General features: G+C 42.5%; 1 protein-coding gene across 2 annotated transcripts in view; it reads left to right on the top strand.

The window, feature by feature from the left end:
- LOC111952298 (carbohydrate sulfotransferase 8) overlaps window positions 1-25000 on the top strand; it is a 79168-nt gene that overhangs the window by 12275 nt on the left and 41893 nt on the right. The window contains exon 2 of one of the 2 annotated variants that reach the window (XM_023970862.2): window positions 4383-4612. In XM_023970862.2, the coding sequence (XP_023826630.1) occupies window positions 4414-4612 (199 nt within the window). In that variant the 5' untranslated portion in view covers window positions 4383-4413. Of the gene's footprint in view, window positions 1-4382; window positions 4613-21505; window positions 22230-25000 lie in introns of those variants that run through there. The other variant, XM_070435308.1, reaches the window with a different exon arrangement.

Below are 25000 nucleotides of genomic sequence, written 5' to 3'. Positions count from 1 at the left end.
TAGACAGTTGGTGCATATGTATGTTAGACAGTTGGTGCATACTCTATGATAGACAGTTGGTGCATACTGTATTATAGACATTTGGTGCATACTGTATGAAAGACAGTTGGTGCATACTGTATGATAGACAGTTGGTGCAATACTGTATGATAGACAGTTGGTGCATACTGTATGATAGACAGTTGGTGCATACTCTATGATAGACAGTTGGTGCATACTGTATGATAGACAGTGGTGCATACTGTATGATAGACAGGGTGCATACTGTATGATAGCATAGTTGGTGCATACTGTATGATAGACAGTTGATGCATACTGTATGATAGACAGTTGTGCATACTGTATTATAGACAGTTGGTGCATACTGTATTATAGACAGTTGTGCATACTGTATGATAGATATTTGGTGCATACTGTATTATAGACAGTTGGTGCATACTGTATTATAGACAGTTGGTGCATACTGTATGATAGACAGTTTGGGCATACTGTATGATACACAGTTGGGCATACTGTATGATACACAGTTGGTGCACACTGTATGTTAGACAGTTGGTACATACTCTAATATAGACAGTTGGTGCATACTGTATTATAGACATTGGTGCATACTGTATTATAGACAGTTGTGCATACTCTATGATAGACAGTTGGTGCATACTGCATGTTAGACAGTTGGTACATACTGTATGATAGACAGTTGGCGCAGACTGTATGATAGACAGTTGGTGCATACTCTATGATAGACAGTTGGTGCAGACTGTATATAGACAGTTGGTGCATACTGTATGTTAGACAGTTGGTGCATACTCTATGATAGACAGTTGTGCATACTGTGTTATAGACATTTGGTGCATACTGTATGAAAGACAGTTGGTGCATACTGTATGATAGACAGTTGGTGCATACTGTATGATAGACAGTTGGTGCATACTGTATGATAGACAGTTGGTGCATACTCTATGATAGACAGTTGTGCATACTGTATGATAGACAGTTGGTGCATACTGTATGATAGACAGGGTGCATACTGTATGATAGATAGTTGGTGCATACTGTATGATAGACAGTTGATGCATACTGTATGATAGACAGTTGGTGCATACTGTATTTATGACAGTTGGTGCATACTGTATTATAGACAGTTGGTGCATACTGTATGATAGATATTTGTGCATACTGTATTATAGACAGTTGTGCATACTGTATGATAGATAGTTGGTGCATACTGTATGATAGACAGTTGGTGCATACTGTATTATAAACAGTTGGTGCATACTGTATTATAGACAGTTGGTGCATACTGTATGATAGATATTTGGGTGCATACTGTATTATAGACAGTTGGTGCATACTGTATTGATAGATAGTTGGTGCATACTTGTAGATAGACATTTGGTACATACTGTATTATAGACAGTTGGTGCATACTGTATGATAGACATTTGTGCATACTGTATGATAGACAGTTGGTGCATACTGTATGCATAGACAGTTGGTGCATACTGTATGATAGACAGTTGGTGCATACTGTATGATAGATAGTTGGTGCATACTGTATGATAGACAGTTGATACATACTGTATTATAGACAGTTGGTGGTCGGAACGCATATTTATCCTGCTGTTTTCATTGCGGCCAGCAAAGGTCAAACAAACTACTAAAATGAACAAATCACTCGGAAAAAAGAAACATGACTATCAAGTCAGTAAAAAGAGCCGTTCAAAAAGAACAAATTGTTTGCCAACTGCACATCACTAATGTCAGCTAAGGAAATGATTAATCCATCTTCATTCTCTGATTAAACATATAATATTATATTACATGATGTGGAGCCCAGCTGCAAACGATAGTACAGTACAGAACATTGAGCTCTGTATCCTCTATGTGTATGTTAATCTCACAATATGTTTGTTGACCTCTAAATTAGCTGAGGTGAGGTAAAGTTTACATTATGGCCAAGAACAGCAGAACGTAGAACTGTGAATAAGCATCTAAACTGCAATTGTATCACTTTTATTTTTGCCCTTCATGACCGGTTAACTCTTAAAGGGGAACTCCAACCACAAACTACACTGGGAGATATAGGCTAGGCCTTCTTGCAGAGAAACAGGCTTCAAACCACTACTGTTGAGCAGTTTGTCATGAATTGACAATGGCGAATCACACAGGGTTGTCTTTTTTATTTTCTCTTGTTCTTCTCCAATAGAGCTTTGTACACGGATCCAAACCAATAACTCGTTGGTAGTATTGCAGCAGCAGACAGCTCATCGGACCCACCCATTTGTTCTTCAAATCATAACAGTGAGGGTCACAATATTGATACAGCAAACGTGTTCTGAGTGGTTCGATATGACCAATCGTTTCCTATTTCAGAGTGCTGATGATCCATCTCTGGGATATATGGTGTGGGGATCCGCTGTGTGATGGATGGATGGATGTAATCCTTGAGCTGTGGTTTTCTGTAGGTCATGTCATCAGATAACCCCAGACCTTGGTGCGAATACTATTCGAAATCATTTCAAAAACGTTATCGGGGCTTAATTGAGCTTGTCTGGCGCACGGGAACCAATATAACAGTCCAATAAAACAATGTACCAACCCTGCCCATCTGGTACTCCAGGCAGGCTAAAGCATACTCTGTGTGTGTGTGTGTGTGTGTGTGTGTGTGTGTGTGTGTGTGTGTGTGTGTGTGTGTGTGTGTGTGTGTGTGTGTGTGTGTGTGTGTGTGTGTGTGTGTGTGTGTGTGTGTATTCTCTGTGTGTGTGTGTGTATATGTGTGTGTGTGTGTATGCAGGCTGGATTGTGTTTCTCTGTCTGTCAGGAGTTCTCCTTCAGGAGAACGTTATTCCTCCAACATTGTTAGACTGTCTATTCCTTCTTGTTATGCTTACCRGTTAGACATGTATCCCCTGATTCCCCCCCCCCCCTGCACCCRCCAAATGTTTCTAATCACAGTTCATTATCATCATCATAATTATTAAATAATGCAATCAAAATAACATGTATTATATTGTCAACTTAGTCACGTGACAGTATAATTACAATTTATATTATTTTAAATACTCTATGAGCTCAGTGCGCTGTCTGCTTATTGAAAATGAACTCAATCTTGTGCTGAGAAGAATAAAATAGTAGGTTCAGAGGTGCTACTTAATTAACAGGATGAGATTGATTTCCATTGTCAAAGCCTTCTGCTCGATGACTGTGAAGGGTGGGTGCACACTGCACATTTCATTTGCATGAACAAAATAACTGATACAGAGCTTGTATGTATTGTAAGGAAATGATGAAATATAATGATAAAATATGTGGGCCACACCATAACCTTGTGAACGAATATTCAAAATACTAATTCTATCTAAGTATAAATGTAAACGTTCCTCGTGACTTAAACCATAGAAATTAAATCAACAAAGCACATGAAGGTAATTAGTATAATTGCCAAATCCAACATCAAATGGCTCCTTGTCCATCCACCTGGGAGGGAACATTGACTTGAATGGGAATGCCCATTTGATCCATTTTAATCTATGGGCTACACAAGAGGGAAAAGCAATCACCACTAGAGGAAGAGGGTGGTTGGATTCCAGGGAAAAGCAATCAACACCCAATACAAAAAAACCTGATGAAGCATGGGATAGGTGTAGGGATGTTGTTGTTTTTTTACCCAGAATTGTCTCGTTTCAGGAGACATCCTAATCACACCTAGTTGAACGTCCATGTGTGTGTGTGCCTATGCATGCCTGTGTGTGTGTGTTTGTGGACACCTGATTTGTAAAGCTAGTCACACCTGCTGAGTATTCTTTGAGTGTGCGCCAGAGAGACAGATGTGCTCTACCTGGCCTCTTGGGAACAAGAAGCCCAGTCAGCAGGACGTTCTTCAAGGTTCCTGGATAGTAAACACACACACCCACCCACACGGATGCGTTCTGTATTACTAACAATATTCACTCTTGGCTCTAACCACCTCTTTTCTCTGCAGACTCAACTCTCACTGCATCCAACACCAATCTGTGAAAGTACTCACAGTATTCACACTGCCAATTTGCTAGTCGCAAATAAATAATTGCCTCTCTAGATTGTGTTTTAATTGGGCATCTCTAGTCTATTTGACCACAACCTTACTGTACGCTTTGTTTTTACAAATGACTCTCCTGATCTATTTTCACAAACCAATGGTCTTTTTACAGTCTGTTGCCTCTGGTCATATCTGGTGTAATTCCCTGCACTCGTTTGCAATCTGAATACACAGCCTTATTCATTTGCTGTTACCTATTACGTATTCATTGTGACTAGCCTGTTTGCTTTTCTGCTGTTGCCATGTCTTTTTAAAACTATGTGCCGCAAATAATGTAACTATTACTCTCTCCCCGCCACAGGTTCCCGTGGCAGGACCGAGGCTGAGCAGGTATGCTCTTGGGGGAGTGTAGTTGTACCAGTAGGCTACTGGAGGCTCTGTGTGGCAGGAGGAGGGTGATGGTGTCGATCATGAAGCTTCCCTGCTCCTTCTACTGCTCCCTCTGGTTCCTCCTGCTCTTGGGAGCCGGGTCTTTACTCCTCCTCGTACATCTCCAGGACCTCTCAGACATGCTCCAACAGCAGACCCCAGGTAAGTGTGTGGGTGAGTGGGGATGTAGGTGAAGGTGTGTATGTGTGTGTGCGTGTGTTTGTTAGTTTGTTTATTGGTATAGGCAGTAATGAAAGAGAGCATGGTAGAGACAGATACAAGTAGACATAGGATGCGTGATGCGGGTGTTGGTGTGTCTCCACATAGCTTTACTGATCTCAGATTAGGTCATGCCATTAGAGTTTAGTTGTTTTTTGTGTCACAAACAATCAACACAGGAAAAAAAAGATGGGTGTGCATACAAACTGAAACAGAAAATACATTGTGAAGCATGTTTGGTATCATAAATGTCCAGTAAATGATAGCTTCTGGCCAATAGGAATACCGTTGTCGGAGCGATCATGATAGACAAGCTATTTCAAATTTCATCAGTTTTGTGCTCTACTATATTGCTGTGCTGTACTATGTCTATTCCCTGCTGTGTAATCACAAGTGGATGCTATGATCTCTGTGGCAAAAGCGTCTCTAGTAATAACAGCCACTTACTGGGAGCCAGCTGAGGTTTCTGGGGCTGATTTGTTCTACTGTCTGATACAGATGGGTGACGTAGAACCCAGACAGAGTCAGGGGTGGATATACAGTTGAAGTCGGAAGTTTACATACATTTAGGTTGGAGTCATTAAAACTCGTTTTTCAACCACTCCACAAATTTCTTGTTAACAAACTAAAGTTTTGGCAAGTCGGTTAGGACATCTACTTTGTGCATGACAAGTAATTTTTCCAACAATTGTTTACAGACAGATTATTTCACTTATAATTGGTCGCAAATGGGTCTTCCAAATGAACAATGACCCCAAGCATACTTCCAAAGTTGTGGCAAAATGGCTTTAAGGACAACAAAGTCAAGGTATTGGAGTGGCCATCACAAAGCCGTGACCTCAATCCTATAGAATATTTGTGGGCAGAACTGAAAAAGGGTGTGCGAGCAAGGAGACCTTACAAACCTGACTCAGTAACACCAGCTCTGTCAGGAGGAATGGGCCAAAATTCACCCAACTTATTGTGAGAAGCTTGGGGAAGGCTACCCGAAACGTTTGACCCAAGATAAACAATTTAAAGGCAATGCTACCAAATATTAATTGTGTGTATGTAAACTTCTGACCCACTGGGAATGTGATAAAAGAGATTAAAGCTGAAATAAATCATTCTCTCAACTATTATTCTGACATTTCACATTCTTAAAATAAAGTGGTGATCCTAACTGACCTAAGACAGGGAATTTTTACTAGGATTAAATGTCAGGAATTGTGAAAAACGGAGTTTAAATGTATCTGGCTAAGGTGTATGTAAACTTCCGACTTCAACTGTAACTCTCTTTGGTATTGAATCTGGCTCAGTGTTGTTGTGCTTTTGGTACCTTTTTAAGTTACGTGACTTTGCAGTTATCCTCTCATTTGTTGGGATTTGGTGCAGTAATGAAGAGAATTGTCAAGGTTGCTGAGTTGTGAGTTGTGATCAAGCGCACTTTATTTGGCAGAAGCACAAAAGACAGACGCAACTGCGTCCAAAATCCTCCAGCCACAGGTAAAAGTACATACGTGCGAAAACACTCACAAATATACAAATGTATGACAAATACATACAACGAGTCAAAATACGATACCCGGGGGAAAAACCAGTCTGGCGCATCAAACAAAACACGTAACAAAACAATTTCACACAAAGACATGGGTGGGGACAGAGGAATAAATACATGCAGTGTGATTAGGGAATGTAAACCAGGTGTGCAGGGAACAAGACAAAACAAATGGAACAATGAAAAATGGAGCGGCGATGGCTAGAAAGCCGGTGACATCGACCGCCAAACGCCGCCCGAACAAGGAGAGGAGCCGACTTCGGCGGAAGTCGTGACAAGAATATGTTCGAAATACATGTTCTTTTTAGGCTAAACCCATTCTAGACGTTTTTTATTGAACACAGCTTGTTATTATTGCAGTTGTTAAGATGGCACACCTCGTTTGTGGAATAGAATAATAATGTCTGTGTTCGTTGACAAGAAAAAGCTGAATAGCAGGTCAGTGAAAGAAAAATAAATTGGAAAATGGCCGAGTTAGTCAATTACATATCACAGATCAATATAATGGCATAAAAGAAGAAACACATCAGAATCCATGTTTAAATTGCCTCTCTCTGAGAACCAGAAGGAAATTCAGAACACCCTGAAATTGGTTTGTGATGTCTTTATTGAAATTTGCTATGGTTTTCCCTTTTGAATCCTTCACGGACACAATAGATTAAACAAATGCTGATGTTCAATAATTCTATAACCCATGTAAGGAAATTGACATAGAGGGAGGGTGTAATTGTCAAAGTGAGAGTACAGTGCGATTCCAATACCATTATTGTTATGCTTCTGTTGTTGCCTCATGAAATACTAAAGAAACAAATCAAATTACCCAGATGTAAACAAAATTGAAGACAGACTAAATATACTTGTTTGCGACTACATGATTAGCATGCCGCTAGTTGATTTAGCTAAACACTAAATAACTACTTTTATTTTTTATTTTATTTCACCTTTATTTAACCAGGTAGGCCAGTTGAGAACAAGTTCTCATTTACAACTGCGACCTGGCCAAGATAAAGCAAAGCAGTGCAACAAAAACAACAACACAGTGTTACACATGGGATAAACAAACGTACAGTCAATAACACAATAGAAAAATCTATATACAGTGTGTGCAAATGTAGTAAGATTAGGGAGGTAAGGAAATAAATAGGCCATAGTGGCGAAATAATTACAATATCATTAACACTGGAGTGATAGATGTGCAGATGATGATGTGCAAGTAGAGATACTGGGGTGCAATAGAGCAAAAATAAAAAATAATATGGGGATGAGGTAGTTGGGTGGGCTATTTACAGATGGGCTGTGTACAGTTGCAGTGATCGGTAAGCTGCTCTGACAGCTGGTGCTTAAAGTTAGTGAGGGAGATATAAGTCTCCAGCTTCAGTGATTTTTGCAATTCGCTCCAGTCATTGGCAGCAGAGAACTGGACGGAAAGGCGGCCAAAAGAGGAGTTGACTTTGAGGATGACCAGTGAAATATACTTGCTGGAGCGCGAGCTACGGGTGGGCATTGCTATGGTGACCAGTGAGCTGAGATAAGGCGGGGCTTTACCTAGCAAAGACTTATAGATGACCTGGAGCCAGTGGGTTTGGCGACAAATATGAAGCGAGGGCCAGCCAACGAGAGCATACAGGTCGCAGTGGTGGGTAGTATATGGGGCTTTGGTGACAAAACGGATGGCACTGTGATAGACTACACCTAATTTGCTGAGTAGAGTGTTGGAGGCTATTTTGTAAATAACATTGCCGAAGTCAAGGATCGGTAGGATAGTGTGGTGGTTAATTTCGTTACTATCAAATGAGGAGAGACAAAATTATCACACAAGTCAGAGTTATACTTAAACTAAATCTTTAATCACTTATTAATAAGGGAGCAGGTCAATACAACGCACACATATAAAGTGAATCGATTGAGTGCTCTACGATAATGATGGCTGGTCATGGCTGGTCGACGATTCACGCTCAGATGATTCGTTGAGAGCCCCGAGACAAAAGTACAAAGGTATTTTATAGCCAAGATACACCCCTTTCAACCTACATGACGAACAACAGATATATAGAATGGGTCACAAGGTTAAGATTTGTATGAAAGATACCTATAATACATAGCAAACAGTATCTGCTGTGTCAACAGTTTTCATTGTGTAGAGACCAGTGTCTGGCCCCATATAGAACAGAAACATTAACTCATGCTCTGGAATGCTCTTTAGGTTTTATCACCCAAAAGACATGGTAAATCTCCTGTCAGTGTTATCTCCCAGAGGCCCATCCTCAGTAGAACACACACACAATAGTTATAAGAAAACTCTATTCTGTTGCATAAAAACAACCATTTGATGCAATAAAAGTATTATAACATAATCTTGCAATTTTCCACCATAATAGTCAGTTTTATGAGGGTATGTTTAGCAGCAGGAGTGAAGGAGGCTTTTTTTGCGAAATAGGAAGCCGATTCTAGATTTAATTTTGGATTGGAGATGCTTAATGTGAGTCTGGAAGAAGAGTTTACAGTCTAACCAGACACCTAGGTATTTGTAGTTGTCCACATATTCTAAGTCAGAACCGTCCAGTGTAGTGATGCTAGTCAAGCGGGTGGGTGCGGGCAGCGATCGGTTGAAAAGCATGCATTTAGTTTTACTAGCATTTAAGAGCAGTTGGAGGCCATGGAAGGAATGTTGTATGGCATTGAAGCTCGTCTGGAGGTTTGTTAACACAGTGTCCAAAGAAGGGCCAGAAGTATACAGAATGGTGTCGTCTGCGTAGAGGTGGATCAGGGAATCACCAGCAACAAGAGCGACACCATTGATATATACTGAGAAAAGAGTCGGCCCGAGAATTGAACTCTGTGGCACCCCCATAGAGACTGCCAGAGGTCCGGACAACAGGCCCCCCGATTTGACACGCTGAACTCTATCTGAGAAGTAGTTGGTGAACCAGGCGAGGCAATTATTTGAGAAACCAAGGCTCAACGGTGATTGACAGAGTCGAAAGCCTTGGCCAGGTCGATGAAGACGGCTGCACAGTACTGTCTTTTATCGATGGCAGTTATGATATTTGTTTAGGACCTTGAGCGTGGCTGAGGTGCACCCATGACCAGCTCGGAAACCAGATTGCATAGCGGAGAAGGTACGGTGGGATTCGAAATGGTCGGTGATCTGTTTGTTAACTTTGCTTCCGAAGACTTTAGAAAGGCAGGGCAGGATGGATATAGGTCTATAACAGTTTGGGTCTAGAGTGTCTCCCCCTTTGAAGAGGGGGATGACCGCGGCAGCTTTCCAATCTTTAGGCATCTCAGACGAAAGAGAGGTTGAACAGGCTAGTAATAGGGGTTGCAACAATTGCGGTGGATAATTTTAGAAAGAGAGGGTCCAGATTGTCTAGCCCAGCTGATTGTAAGGGTCCAGATTTTGCAGCTCTTTCAGAACATCAGCTATCTGGATTTGGGTGAAGGAGAAGCAGGGGGGGGGGGGGGGGGGCGGGCTATGACAAGTTGCTGCGGGGGGTGTAGCGCTGTTGGCAGAGGTAGGGGTAGCCAGGTGGAAAGCATGGCCAGCTGTAGAAAAATGGTTATTGAATTTCTGGATTATCGTGGATTTATCGGTGGTGACAGTGTTTCCTAGCCTCAGTGCAGTGGGCAGCTGGGAGGAGGTGCTCTTATTACCCATGGACTTTACATTGTCCCAAAACTTTTTGGAATTTGTGCTACAGGATGCTAATTTCTTTTTGAAGAAGCTAGCCTTTGCTTTCCTAACTGACTGTGTATATTGGTCCCTAACTTCCCTGTTAAGTTGCTCGTGGGGGCTATTCATTGCTATTCGATGCTACTTGTCTTCAGAGAGTTTATTAGAACACTCCTCAATGACCTTCCCAGACCTTCACCACTATAGTCCTATGCTGTCTGACTCATGCACTAGGTAAGGAGGCCAGTGAATACTCTACTACTCATTAATCAGACAGCGTAACCAGTCCAGTGGCAGTACAGTATGGCCTCTCTCTCATAGCTGAGTCAACTGTCTCAGTGTGGGCCGTCCAAAATATCATCCCCAAAACATCTCATCTAAATTTATGAGCATCTGTTTGGCTTCCGTGCCCATATGGTGAGGGCAGAGGGGAGGTGAGGGGAGGGGAGGAAGGGAGAGGAGGGGGGCTGAGGGGAGGTAAGGGGAGGGGACAGTGATGAGAAGGTCCAGAGAGGGATCAATGTAATATTCAGCAGGTTGACTCAAGCCTGAGCCGTCCACCCTCCCTCAGCCTTCCTCAGACACTGACCCTCTAAAAATAGCGCAGCTAGTGTGGTGGTTCTACACAGGCATGCGGGCAACATCACTCTATAAATGCATAGTTAATCCAATAATAATTCTGTTAATTGTCTAACTACCACTAACCTTTTTCAATCTATATCAACTTCATGGTTTGGAGCTAAAAGTTGCATTCTACTCTCAATGATTGTTACGGGGTCATTACACGTTGAATTATCCAATATACCTACCATAGGCTTAGGCTACTTGGATGGGTTCTTGGACCAGCTTGGATATCCTCTAGCCCAAAACTCTAATTGATTAGCAGATCATTGATTCCACTGCTCTCAGGGAGGGAAGAAAGTTCACTATGATATGACAGAGAGTAATAATAACTCACATGCCATTTAAAATGATTGTTCCTCTTCCAGTGCCGTTTGTAGGCATAAGCGAAGTAAGTGCCGCTAGGGGGCTCCCAACCAATATTTTAGGAAGTCAGTCGTTGTCTCAAATAACTGTTAGGATAGTAGAATACGCAACGAGCAATTTTAAAATGTTGTAGCGCATCATCAGTTTCCTGTTTGAGTGATTGTCAGTCACTGACAGTCACTCAATTAGCCCATGTCAGTTAACATTTTATAGATGACTAGTTAAATTAGTCTAGCCAGCTATCTAAGCCTTGTAGTAATCATGACCGAATTACTGATCTGGCATGCAAGGCATGTGCCCGGGGGCCCTGACCTCTAGGGGGCCCCTATTGATTTTGTAAGACACTCTTACTCAGATATCATATGAACATGGCAGAAGTCATGGCAAAATGTGTATCACTGCAGGAAATGAGCTTTAAAACTGCAAATATTTCTCTCAACTCCATGGCAAAATGTTTAGAATTTCAGGAAATTCGTTTTCAACATACATCGATTTCTCTCTGCCCCATTGCAAAATGAGTAAAATTACATGAAATGAGTTTAAAACCTGCACAAATGTATCTCTGCCCCATGAAAAATGTGTAGAATTGCAGAAAATGTGCATTGAATCTGCAACATTATCTCTACAATGCCAAGAGGGCCACTAAAATGTTTTGCCTGCGAGGTGGGGGGGACCCCCAACTAAATCACGCTTCGGCACCCCAAGAAGCAAGAAACGGCCCTGTCCTCTTTAATTGAATCAATGCAAATCGTAATTTCAGAGCTTCTTGTGAAAACAGATCCTACTTTTCACTGTGCAGTATTTATAATCTAACTGGCATTGAAGTGCCACCCTGTTATCTTTTCTCACTTTCACACTTTCTTTCCCTCTATTTCCCCCAATTGAGGCCTACTCTCTCAGTACTGTATTTCACATTTTTTGCAACTCACAGAACATTCCTTCTGCAAAGGAATCTACTACGCTACTGAAGTGAATCTCCTCCAAATGATCACTTCATTTTACAGCACTTTAATCAACAGCCCTCATCCAAAGCATATACTATGAATTAATTGTATGTATTGTACTATGCATCTCAGAAACACATTGCAATTATTCAAGGTAGATTCATTTATTTTTGTCATATTTCATTGTCTGCCTGCTTTATGAAAGACTACCTCGGGTAACTAACAACGGCCCTCCAAAAACCGTGGCAGACTTTTGTTCAGAACTTGGCGCTTTTCAAACAGAGACTCTAAACAATGGGGCATGGCTGCACTCAGTTGAGGTGAGCCTGAGAAAGTAAAGCACATTCAATCACATCAAAGCTTTCCCAGCTTCTTGTTTTCCTTCACTCTCTCCCTCACCCTCTCTCTTTCCCAATCTCTCCCTCTCCGTCTCTCTCTCCCTCCACATCTCTCTTTGTCCCCCTCCTTCTCCTTCTCTCTCTCTCCATCTCTCTCACTCCCTCCCTTCCTTCTTCCCTCTCTATCCCTCTACCCTCTCTGAATTCTCTCCCTTAAGTTTGACTATGGGTGTGTGAGACGTGAAGTGTGTCCAATTTGAGTCTAAACAAAAACATGTCACAGCAAGCTAAAAACCTAATTTGAACAGCAAGATTTAATTACTGTTCACCGGGGGTGGTCCAACAGCAGCCTCCCCCCCTACCCAGGGGTTGTCTGAGCCATTTCTTTGCAGCCACCCTGCTTCTACGCAATAACTACATTGAAATGCGTATTTATTCTAGCCTGTTTAAATTGCTCTAGTGACATTCCCATTATAATCTTTTGTCATTGTTATGCCGTTCTCTCACGTTGACAAGACATGTTAACGCTTCAATGCCTGTCTATCTGTTAGTGCAGTGGTTCCCAAACTTTTTATAGTCCCGTACCCCTTCAAACATTCAACCTCCAGCTGCGTACCCCCTCTAGCACCAGTGTCAACGCACTCTCAAATGTTTTTTTTTCTCCATCATTGTAAGCCTGCCACACACACACTATAGGATACATTTATTAAACATTAGATTGAGTGTGAGTTTTTGTCACAACCCGGCTCGTGGGAAGTGACAACGAGCTCTTATAGGACCAGGGCACAAATAATAATACAATAATAATCAATCATTTTGCTCTTTATTTAACCATTTTACATATAAAACCTTATTTGTTCATTGAAAATGGTGAATAACTCACCAAAGGTTAATGAGAAGGGTGTGCTTGAAAGGATGCACATAACTCTGCAATGTTGGGTTGTATTGGAGAGAGTCTCAGTCTTAAATCATTTTCAACACACAGTCTGTGCCTGTATTTAGTTTTCATGCTAGTGAGGGCCGAGAATCCACTCTCACATACTGTAGGTATGTGGTTGCAAAGGGCAAAAAGTGTCTTACAGTTTTATACAATCTCTTACACACTAAAGGTGGTACTTGAGGCACACTCAGTGAAACCATTAACCCATGTACCTGATCTCCAGACCAAGTCTGCAACACTGCAAGCCCATTATCTGCTTTACACTCAGTTTTCAATTGTAAAACACACTTTTTGCAAAACACTTAACACAGTTCTCTACATTAGACACATCATTCAAACCCAACAGGTCTTGTGTTTCGTTTGGAAAACACTGCCATTCCATATGCCACACTCATTTACCGATTACCTACACCCAGTGCTCGCGTGTGAAAACACTTATAGCTCATTTCTACACTTCTACACTATAAATAGGCTTCAGGTTGGCTTTCTTGGATGCCAATTTTGGAGAGAGAGTTAGAGGAAGAGGAGTGAGAGTAAGAGGCGGAATCGGACAGGACAAGGAGGAGGAGGAGGAGGAGGAAGAGGACAAGGAGGAGGATGAGGACGAGGACAAGCCTATTTGTTTATCTTCTACTGTATTTGTTTTGTCTATTACTGTTCATTCCGAAATCTGGATGAAAATACAATGTTTTGCATTTCTGTTTATAGTGTAAATATCTACAAAATATACATACATGCTGTATATATTTGTGCAGATACATGTATGTGTGAGTGCTATGACAAACTGCCGTGGACTCCACTGCACACTGAACATGCAAAAGACACAAGATAGTAGTGTTTTACATTTGTCACATCCGTGTGTAGTTGGTGTGTATAAGAGCTAATCATTTCATGGTTTGTGTGTAGAGATTTGATGCAAAAACACAATTTTGAGAAGAGTTAAGTGTTTAATTTTGCAAGAGATGTGTGACGTTTTGCAAGAGATGTGTGACGTTTTGCATGTTGTGTGTGTGTTTTGGGGTTTTGTGTGTAGAGTCTAGAGAAAAGGAGCCATAGTTTCAGAAATCATGTGGAAGCAATTGTCAAAAACTGTAACAGCGTGATTTGCCAAGGCAGGATACTCTGAGCGCAGCCCAATCCAGAAATCTGTCAGTGGCTTCTTATTAAATTAAATTTTCACAGAACCACTTGTTGCAATTTCGATGAGGCTCTCTTGTTCAGATATCGGTAAGTGGACTGGAGGCAGGGTCCAAGAACTGGACCAAAGCGCAGCGTGGTGAGCGTACATATTCCTTTTTATTAGAAATGACGCCGACAAAAACAATAAACAATACAAAACAACCCTGAAGCTTAAGGGCAATGTGCCATAAACAAAGTTCAAATCAAATTTATTTATATAGCCCTTCTTACATCAGCTGATATCTCAAAGTGCTGTACAGAAACCCAGCCTAAAACCCCAAACAGCAAGCAATGCAGGTGTAGAAGCACGGTGGCTAGGAAAAACTCCCTAGAAAGGCCAAAACTTAGGAAGAAACCTAGAGAGGAACCAGGCTATGAGGGGTGGCCAGTCCTCTTCTGGCTGTGCCGGGTGGAGATTATAACAGAACATGGCCAAGATGTTCAAATGTTCATAAAGTTAACTTCCCACACTGAAAGGAGGGAAAAGGGCTCCGGACTGGGCACCCTCGTTGCGGGCCCCGGACTGGGCACCCTCGTTGCGGGACCCGGACTAGGGACCGTCGCTGGAGGCTCCGGACTGGAGACCGTCGCTGGAGGCCCCGGACTGGAGACCGTCGCTGGAGGCCCCGGACTGGAGACCGTCGCTGGTGGCTCCGGACTGGAGACCGTCGCTGGAGGCTCCGGACTGGAGACCGTCGCTGGTGGCTCCGGACTGGAGACCGACGCTGGAGGCTCCGGACTGGAGACCGTCGCTGGAGGCTCCGGACTGGAGAACGTCGCTGGAGGCTCCGGACTGGGGATCGTCCCTGGAGGCCCTGGACTGGAGACCGTCGCTGGAGGCTCCGTGCCATGGATCTTCACTGGAGGCTTCTTGCCATGGATCATCACTGGAGGCTTCGTGCCATGGATCATTACTGGAGGCTTCTGGCAGCAGGCACAGGACTCACCAGGCTGGGGAGACATACAGGAGGCTTAGTTCTAGGCGCAGGCACAGGACTCACCAGGCTGGAGAGACATACAGGAGGCTTTGTCCTTGGCAGAGGCACCGGATACACTGGGCCGTGGAGGCGCACTGGAGGTCTCGAGCTTAGAGCTGGCACAACCCGTTCTGGCTGGATGCTCACCCTAGCCCGGCAGATGCGGGGAGTTGAGATGTAGCGCACCGGGCTGTGAACGCACACTGGAGACACCGTGCGCTCCACCGCATAACACGTGCCTGACCAGTACGACGCTCACCACGGTAAGCACGGGGAGTTAGCTCAGGTCTCCAACGTGACTCAGCCAAACTCCCTGCGTGCCTCCCCCGAATTTTTGGGGGGTCTGCCTCTCGGGCTTCCTCGCTAACCGTGTACGTCTCGCCGACTCCATTCTCCGGTATCCCTCTTCGCACTGCTCAATTGAATCGCAGGCGGGCTCTGGCACTCTCCCTGGGTCGACCGACCACCTCTCTACCTCCTCCCTGGTGGTCTCATACTCCTGGCCACGCTGCTTGGTCCTGTCACGGCCGTCGTAAGAACTGGACCAAAGCGCAGCGTTGTGAGCATACATATTCCTTTTTATTAGAAATGACGCCGACAAAAACAATAAACAATACAAAACAACCATGAAGCTTAAGGGCAATGTGCCACAAACAAAGTTAACTTCCCACACTGAAAGGAGGGAAAAGGGATACCTAAGTATGGTTCCCAATCAGAGACAACGATAGACAGCTGTCCCTGATTGAGAACCATACCCGGCCAAAACATAGAAATAGAAAATCATAGAAAACAAAAACATAGAATGCCCAGCCCAAATCACACCCTGACCAAACCAAATAGAGACATTAAAAGGCTCCTTAAGTTCAGGGCGTGACATAACGAATCAAGTTGTTTGTGTCATCCGTTTCGGGAAAGTACCTGCGTGATAGCGCACCCAACTCACTCAGGTGCTTTGCTATATCACATTTGACATTGTCCGTAAGCTTGAGTTCATTTGCACACAAAAAATCATACAATGATGGAAAGACCTGTGTGTTGTCCTTGTTAATGCAGACAGAAAAGAGCTCCAACTTCTTAATCATATTCTCAATTCTGTCCCGCACATTGAATATAGTTGCGGAGAGTCCCTGTAATTCTAGATTTAGATAATTCAGGCAAGAAAAAACATCACCCAGATAGGCCAGTCGTGTGAGAAACTCGTCATCATGCAAGAGGTCAGACAAGTGAAAATTATGGTCAGTAAAGAACACTTTAAGCTCGCCTCTCAATTAAAAAAAAAACGTGTCAATACTTTGCCACCTTGATAACCAGCGCACTTCTGTATGTTGTAAAAGCGTTACATGGTCGCTGCCCATATCCTTGCATAGTGCAGAAAATACACAAATGTTCAGGGGCCTTGCTTTAACAAAGTTCAATTTTCACTCTTGTATCCAAAACGTCTTTCAAGCTATCAGGCATTCCCTTGGCAGCAAGAGCCTCTTGGTGGATGCTGGAGTGTACCGAAATGGCGTCGGGAGCAACTGCTTGCATGCGCGTTACCACTCCACTATGTCTCCCTGTCATGGCTTTTGCGCCATCAGTACAAATACCAACATGAGCAGCACCTACGTTTGGCTACATACGAACCGTTAGTGGAATTCGCGTGAGAGAGTAATGTGATTGGATGTTAACTATTGGACTAGGCTACCTGTATTTGACATTGTGTTGTTATTTTGCTGAACACTAGAAGGTTTAATTTTATTTTTGGCAGTGAAACGAGGCTACTCAGGCGAGAAAAAACCTCACCCAAATGTATAGCCTCGTTGGAAAATATAAATGGACTGTTTGAAAATGTGAAGGAAAAAAAAAACGTTAAAAAAGTATATAAAAAAATACAAATGTGAATCACATTTTTATTTGGCGTTCTCCCGACGGCATTGCGCGTACCCCAGTTTGGGAATACCTGTGTTAGTGAGTATGATAGAAAACGTCTCTGTAACAATACATTGAGAATAAACTCAGTGTTGTTTAGAACTGCAGCCCACCTCAATCTAGGGATTTGTGAGCCCACACAAAGGCGGGAGTCTTTTCAATCCACACAGTTCAAGACTGAGGCTAACGGTTGCTTGGCAGTAACCATGCAACACCAATCATTTCACCTAAGGCTCAATTTTAAGAAACCTAACGCAACGGTCAATTTAAGGGCTGGGCGCTAGCGCTATAGGTTCGGGGGGGTGTGTCAAAGATATTTTAGCTATTTTCACAGGCACAATTAATGGCGCAGTTGCTGGGGTTGGCAACAAAGAGCTGGGTTTTGATGAATAAACAAGTTGTGGGTGTGTCGAGGTTTGGCCCCTCACTGGCCAATCAGAACGTAATCCATTTCTAAATATGTGGTTGCTTTTCTGTACTGCCTTGGAATCAACTCCAATTCCAAGGTTAGTCCGTTATAGTTAGTTAAATTGCTTACAGAAACAAAATAACAAAAATGTAGACCTATCCTATCTTTGCTAAATATGTTAACTTGAACCTGTTTGCGGTCCACATTATTCTGTGTAATTGCATGGCTTCAATGTTGAAATTTATACATAACATTCACACTGATATAGGGGCCTACTGTAAATTGCATTATTGCTGAGCATGGACATACCAAATGTTGTCAATAAGCTAGATTAAATAACTTATTGAAAAGGCCTAAAAAGAGAAGGAATAATTCTAAGTTTTAAATAGGCTATGTCTAAATACACTTAAAGGCACCATCATTCTTTCCTGTGGGCACGTACTATTAAAACAACGCAAACTACGGAAGGTTTAGTGCTTATCTAAAATGTTCAATTTGCTGCCTGGTGATGTCAACAGGCAGGCCAAAACTCCATCCCACTAAAACAAACTGTCATTTCAGGCGGTCTGTTCCAACAGCTCTCACACTAAAATGGCATTGTCCTCGTTTTCACAATTTCACAGTATTATTCCAACCTCATAATGTGGAAATGTATATAAAACACAGGGAAATCACATTTTTGACTGCGCTGGGCTTTTAAGGCCATAAGATGGTTCTCACATTTTTTAGATCCCAGGTCACGTACACATATACACTGGTATACGACTTCATACACCTAGACTTGTGTTGAATACGCTGACAGGAGACAGATAGAAGAGACATACACATATTCCTACCCCTGGGCATTGAGTGAGTCAGCGCATACTTCTAGGAAGGTCAAAGCTTCAAGGTATTGGTCCTCAAGAGACAAGAGTGATTCCCTTACGTCGCATATGCATGTCCTATCAAAATAGCTCATGGGTAATCATGAGTCAGATCACTTGCTCACATTGTATATAGACTTATTTTTTTTCACTGTATTATTGACTATATGTTTGTTTTACTCCATGTGTAACTATGTGTTGTTGTATGTGTCGAACTGCTTTGCTTTATCTTGGCCAGGTCGCAATTGTAAATGAGAACGTGTTCTCAATTTGCCTACCTGGTTAAATAAAGGTTAAATAAATAAAAATAAAATCATGAACTTGAGATGTTTTTTTATTTTTTATCACTAGTTTCAAATAATTACAAGGTCAGGGTTGTGTTGCCAACTCACTCCGGGAGATTATAAAAGTCCTTCAACATTTTTCATATCTCAGTTATTAATTTCATAATTTAGACATTCAGAAAATCTCCAGGCCACACAGGAATAGTTGGCATGGTTACGTCAAGATGCCAGTTTGATGGCTCTGTTGACATGCTCGAGTAGAAAAGTGTCCTGTCTAGTATAATTATTTTTTCTAAAGTGCTGTGCAGGAATTGCTAAATATGTCGTCTTTCACCCTGTCACTAGGAATGTATCATTTTTAATATAGCTTACAGAAAGATGCACCGGCTACATGCTTTATGCTGCCTCTCCTTGAGACAAGTTTGATCATGACATCTGATCTGACTTATTATTAGCCACATAGTGTTACCAGCGATGTCTGGGACAAGCCACCCACAGAGAGAGAATAGAACATCAGGATGCCAGCATGCAAACACAGTCTGAGCACAAGTCTCCCCTCCCCTCCCCTCCCCTACCCTCCCCTACCCTCTCCTCTCCCCTTCTCTCTCCTCTCATCTCCACTCTCCTCGCCCCTCCTGCCCACTCCAGTTCACTGGCTGAGTTCTGGAAGGTAGCTCTGACAGCAGGCAGCCCTTACCACCTCCACTACACTGAGCGCAAACAAATCAGTTGGATATATGCCAGCCTCCTAGTCAAAATGTCCATTCAACCAACCTACGATAACTGTTATGCTGCATGTACAGAATTATTAGCTCAGTTTGTATAGGTGTGTGTGAGATTGTAATACTACACTGCTCGTCTACCTTGCGCGCTGCAGATGTGGCTACCTTGCTCGCTTGGAATACATTTATGTAAACCACTGAAAACCCTCCCACTTGCTGGCCAACAGATTTTCTTGTGCCATTTTCATTCAATAGGGTTTTCAGTACATGTACCTTTTAGTTAGAATTTTGTTGACAGACTCACTATAGTCAGGTTCAGAATATTAGGGATCAATGAAAGAAGCCCCCACTAGACACAGACATCAATTCAACGTCTATTCCATGTTGGTTCAGTGTAATTTCATTGAAATGACGTGGAAACATTGTTGATTCAACCAGTGTGTGCCCAGTGGGCCACATAAATACATGCGTATTCGTCGCCGTTTCAGCACCAATTGGTAGATTTAAAAATACTCTAATCTTGTAAATGATTTAGGCTTAGGAAACAACAGGTTTGGAGAGCCTTTACACTTGTTTATTCTCCCTATTATAATTGTATGTACGCTAATCTTCCAACATTACCATGGGTTGAAGAACTGAATACGGCAACTTTCAGGATGAATCAGTGTAGGCTATACCCTTGTCTATTGCCCGCACTTGCCTGCATTAAGAATCTGCCACAAACTGTTATGGCTTGGTCTGCACTCCGCTCCATAACGATTTAATTTGCCTGCTGTTACTGATGATCCTCAGCAACAACCGTACGGCCCTGGCTGCATTTACAGAGGAAGCAAATGAAGATAAACAAAACAATGTAATTAAATGAAGTGATAATGTAGGCTATACCAACTGAAGGGAAATTACAGGCCTAATAACCAATGGGAGACTAAAGGAAATTTGGACTAAAGTGGAAGTTAATAGAGTACAGACCAAGCTGACTGAATAGAGTGTGAATGGAGGGGTATTGGACTGTGGTAACCTGTGAGGATCGGCTTAGATCGGTTCAGGGTCATGGAGGAAAGCCAGCCAGAGCCAGGCTCCTCATTTCCATCTCCTCCAGAGAGAATTTCTCAAGCCTTCCTCAGCTCCAAATGACAAGTTCATCCACAATTCAGGAGGTGAGGACGGTCAGGGCGCTCATCTCCCCGAAGAGTGCCCCTCTACTGAACTTCAAATAAAGAGTTCCTCCCTCATAGTCTGACTGCTGAGCCACGGCAGCAGTGCTATCGAAGGAGTTGCTTCCCCGTCCAGGCAGGGCGTTCTTCACTCCATACTACAGTCAGAGAGGAAACGATTAGTGTCAACTAAAGCATCTATTTCTCTCCCTCATTGTCATAACGGATTTTTTTTTATATATGCGTAGCGCTTCACAGTACCGTAAATCAAAATGTGCATTTGATGTGAGTAGAGTGTTTGCAGGCACTGAGTGTGTGGTTGAAAATCTGGCCGGATTTCACGTAAAGCCTTATGGTTGTAAGAGACTACCTTATACTATTTTACAGATACATGTTACATGTAGCTAACTACAGCACTTTGCTTATAAGCAAGCATAACACCCATCTACATTTGGAAGACTACCGACATGATCTTACAGACACAGGAGCAGGACTCTTAATTACAGCCAGTCTACACAATTAGTGGTGACTCGAGGAACCTTGGAGATTCTCGAGGAACCCCTCGAGTTCCTCAAGGAACCATTGCTAGTCAATGGTTCATATTTGCACATTTGGTTAGTTGAGGGGTTCTTGGAGGAACCTTTAATGCAAGGGTAGGCAACCATGTTCCTGGTGTGCCGCAAAGGTGGTGCCTAGTTCCAACTAGGCACCACACCTGGCCAACTGAACTAATTGATCAGTTCAGTGATTGACTAAATTCAACACACCTGGTCTTCCAGGTCGGTTACATTAAAAACATGAATTGCCCGCAGGCACTCCGGGACCAGGGTTGCTTACCCATGCTTTTATTGATCAATATAGCAACTGGTTCCTGGGGGAATCCTGGAGTGGAGGTGTGGCTTAGTATGGCGGTGGCTTTAACCTCTTGAGAATACAGGAGGTAATATTTTCGCTTTAGCATAATTTGCTCTACAGATTAAACTGCCTCTTATTCAATCATTGCTCTTACTATATGCATATGAATCATACCATTGGAAAGAAGACAATCTCTAGTTTCTAAATCCGTTTCAATTTTGTCTCTGAGTGATACAGAAGTCATTCAACAGCACTTTCCATGACCAAGAACATAAAATCAAGATGTGTTATGCTGGCTTCAAAGCTCTGCCTATATATGGTCGTGCCCCCTATGACCAGAAACACACCTCGTTCTCCTTCCTCTGGTTGTCAAGATGACGTCAGAGGAGAAATTCTTTGTTTATCTGGGACTGACGTGAAATAGGACCCAATTCTTTGGCGTGACCGACAACTTCCGGTTTACTGAATCGCTCGAATTTGAGCTGCGTTGGTGTACTGTTTTGCTGGCGTTATGTATGCAAACTATCTCCGTGTCGAATTTTGTTTGATACATGTGACCATATCATCGTAATGTATGTTTTTTCAATATAGTTTAATCAGATTATTTGAATTTTTCCGGGAGTTTTTCGGTGTACCGTTGTCGGATTGTATTTACGTTTGAGAAATTCGTGCCACTCGGCCGGTACCTGTGCTAAATGCAGTGGGAAAAGAACATTTCTGAACGGAACCAACGACTCATCTTGACAAAGGACACTTTGATCAACATTCTGATGAAAGATCAGCCATAGTAAGACCCAATTTACGATTTTATATCATATCTGTTGTGCATGTGAACTGGACGTGGGCGCCTAGCCGAATCTGCCTGGTAAAAATATCGTGTCCTCCGCTAACGTGGTTAGCTAATAGATTTACATATTCTGTCTTCCCTGTAAAACATTTTAAAAATCTGAAATGGTGGCTTTATTCACAAGACCTGTATCTWTCATCTGGTGTCTTGGACTTGTGATRTAATGATATTTAGATGCTACAAGTTACTTGTGACGCTATGCTATCTGTGCTAATCAGTGGGGTGAGTTGGGGGGTGCTACCGGATCAGGGTTGCTGACTCGTGAGAAGTTTTAAGATACATATTTTTTGGGCCACCCATTACAGTAAATGTCATTCCTGTTCACCTGTTCTGTATTGTCATCACATGTTAAGGTTGAACATTGGTGGTTGAGTTTCTCAAAAGCCAATGCATCAAGAAGCGTGTGTTGCATCGTAATAGCTCATTAGCAGCGGATTGTCTTCTACATTTACGTTACATTTGAGTAATTTAGTAGACACTCTTATCCAGAGCAACTTACAATTAGTGTTTTAACGATAGCTGGGCAAGACAACCACATATCACAGTCGTAGCAAGTACATTTCCCCTCAATAAAGTAGTTCTCTTTTTCGGTTCAAGACATACTGTAAACCTCTCAAGAGTTGTGTCGTAAGAATCTTGGGTTGTATGGGAAATGTGTCTGGTGTGTGCGTGCTTGTGTACTTGTGCTCTTGTGTGAGGAAGAGAGAGAGAGTAAGAGAGAGAGAGTAAGAGAGAGCTAGTTACCGACTCTTCCCTCCTTGCTAAGCCCCTCCCCTGCCCTCATTCTTCCAAGATTGTTGCCATCTGGACTCCTCGATAAGATTGTGTAGACTTGACACCTCCCCTAAAATAAGTTTGTCATGACACACTATTGTGGATAAGCTGCATTAACCCACTAAAGGTCCTATGTAAGCGGACACATCTCCAGTGTGACCGGGCCTTTCCTCCATCATCTAGTTCACCTCTGGAGCAGGATGGACCCCTTATGAGAGGGGCCTCCCTAAGTGCTTCTTCATTTATGACGTCTCCTCTCCAAATCGATCACATTGCACCAGCTCATAAAGATGTACCTGTGATGCTCTGCATTGAACAACTAGAGCTCTGTAGTCATCTTTCGGTTAGTCATCACTAAAGTCATCTATGGGTTTCCTTAGTTTCCTCGAAATACAAATTAACATGATTTTTTCACGTACCTGCAGTCGATTCACTAAGATGGTTTTGAACAGAGGACAAAATGACGGACATGAACAAAGAGTGTGAATGGAATTTTCGTATTCAATCTAGTGTCTAGACACATCCTTGGTTTCGTCCCAAATGGCACCCTATTCCCTATATTGTGTACAACTGTTGACCAGAGCCATATGGACCCTAGTTAAAAGTATTGCACTAACTTGGGAATAGGGTGCCATTTGGAATGCATAGGCAGTAATCAAATTGATGAGCGCGGTCTGAAGTCTTCATAGAATCATACAGTCACACAGTGATTGATTGGGTGAAATGCATTAGTCTGGCTTTTAGCTAGAGTCTGGACCACAACACATTATATCATGCTGTTAGTGAATCTCAATAAAACGACTTCCTGCCATGCTGTCTTAATTGTCTTTCTCACTTTTCTGACACTGGACTCCAATTCAATTTATGTCCATTTCCTTATGAGCGAAGAAGTGAAGACGTCTGCATTTTGGTAGTGGTGTACAATTTGATTTAGTCATTATTTCTGAGACATTTGTGCATCGAAATCAGAGTGCTGACTGTAGGCCTACTATAATGACTATTATAAATTGGGTGTTTCGAGCCCTGAATGCTGATTGGCTGACAGCCGTGGTATAGTAGACTGTATACCACGGGTATGACAAAACCTTTATTTTTCTGCTCCTAATTACGTTGGTAGACAGTTTATAATAGCAATAAGGCACCTCTGGGGTTTGTGGCATATGGCCAATATACCACGGCTAAGGTCTGTGTCCAGGCATTCCGCGTTGCGTCGTGCTTAAGAACAGCCCTTAGCCGTGGTATATTGTCCATATACATTCCTTAAAAAGACTACACTTACAAAAAACTGTTCTAAAGGCTTCTTTCTAAGGGAAAGGGTTCTAGACCCTTTAACATACTCCGAGTAGATATTCACCTCATACGAAGGAATTCCCCTCGACCACGACCACACATTGGGGAAAACAAAACATGCTGGAAAGCTACTGCGTTGTTCAATTTACATGTAACCAGGTCAAAAATCCTGACCTACATTTCTCAATGCTCCCACGTAGGGAAATAGAGCCTGCGAGAAGAGCCCTATGGCTTCAGGCTATTTGTTGTGGGAGAGTGGGAAATGTGGGTACACGGTGTCCAAGTGCGCTACACGTAGCTGTGTGTGTGGAAAACATTTCATCACAGGTGAGACATTTAACTTCTTTAGAATAGTTAGTTTGTAACTCCATTCAATAATTGTTGCTGTATAGTCTGTTTGATTGTGTTGTTGGTCTTGGCTAGCTTAATGTTCCCGGTCGGTACCTAGCTAGCACTCACTCATGTGACTGCTAGCCATAGCCTCAGGAAGTAGGGATACTGAGGTGCTGCAGCACCACCTGATAAATCAACTTTTTAAAAATGTAATAATACAAAATGTTATTTAAAAAAATAAGAAATCCATGAAATTTGTGAACTATGCCTTTATCAACCCCCCCTGAGCATTAGTGTTTAAACTTTAACATCAG

This window comes from Salvelinus sp. IW2-2015, linkage group LG26 (assembly GCF_002910315.2).
Source record: "Salvelinus sp. IW2-2015 linkage group LG26, ASM291031v2, whole genome shotgun sequence".
NCBI lineage: Eukaryota > Metazoa > Chordata > Actinopteri > Salmoniformes > Salmonidae > Salvelinus > Salvelinus sp. IW2-2015.
The sequence above is the reverse complement of the archived record's forward strand: the minus strand, read 5'-3'. Positions and strand labels throughout refer to the sequence as shown.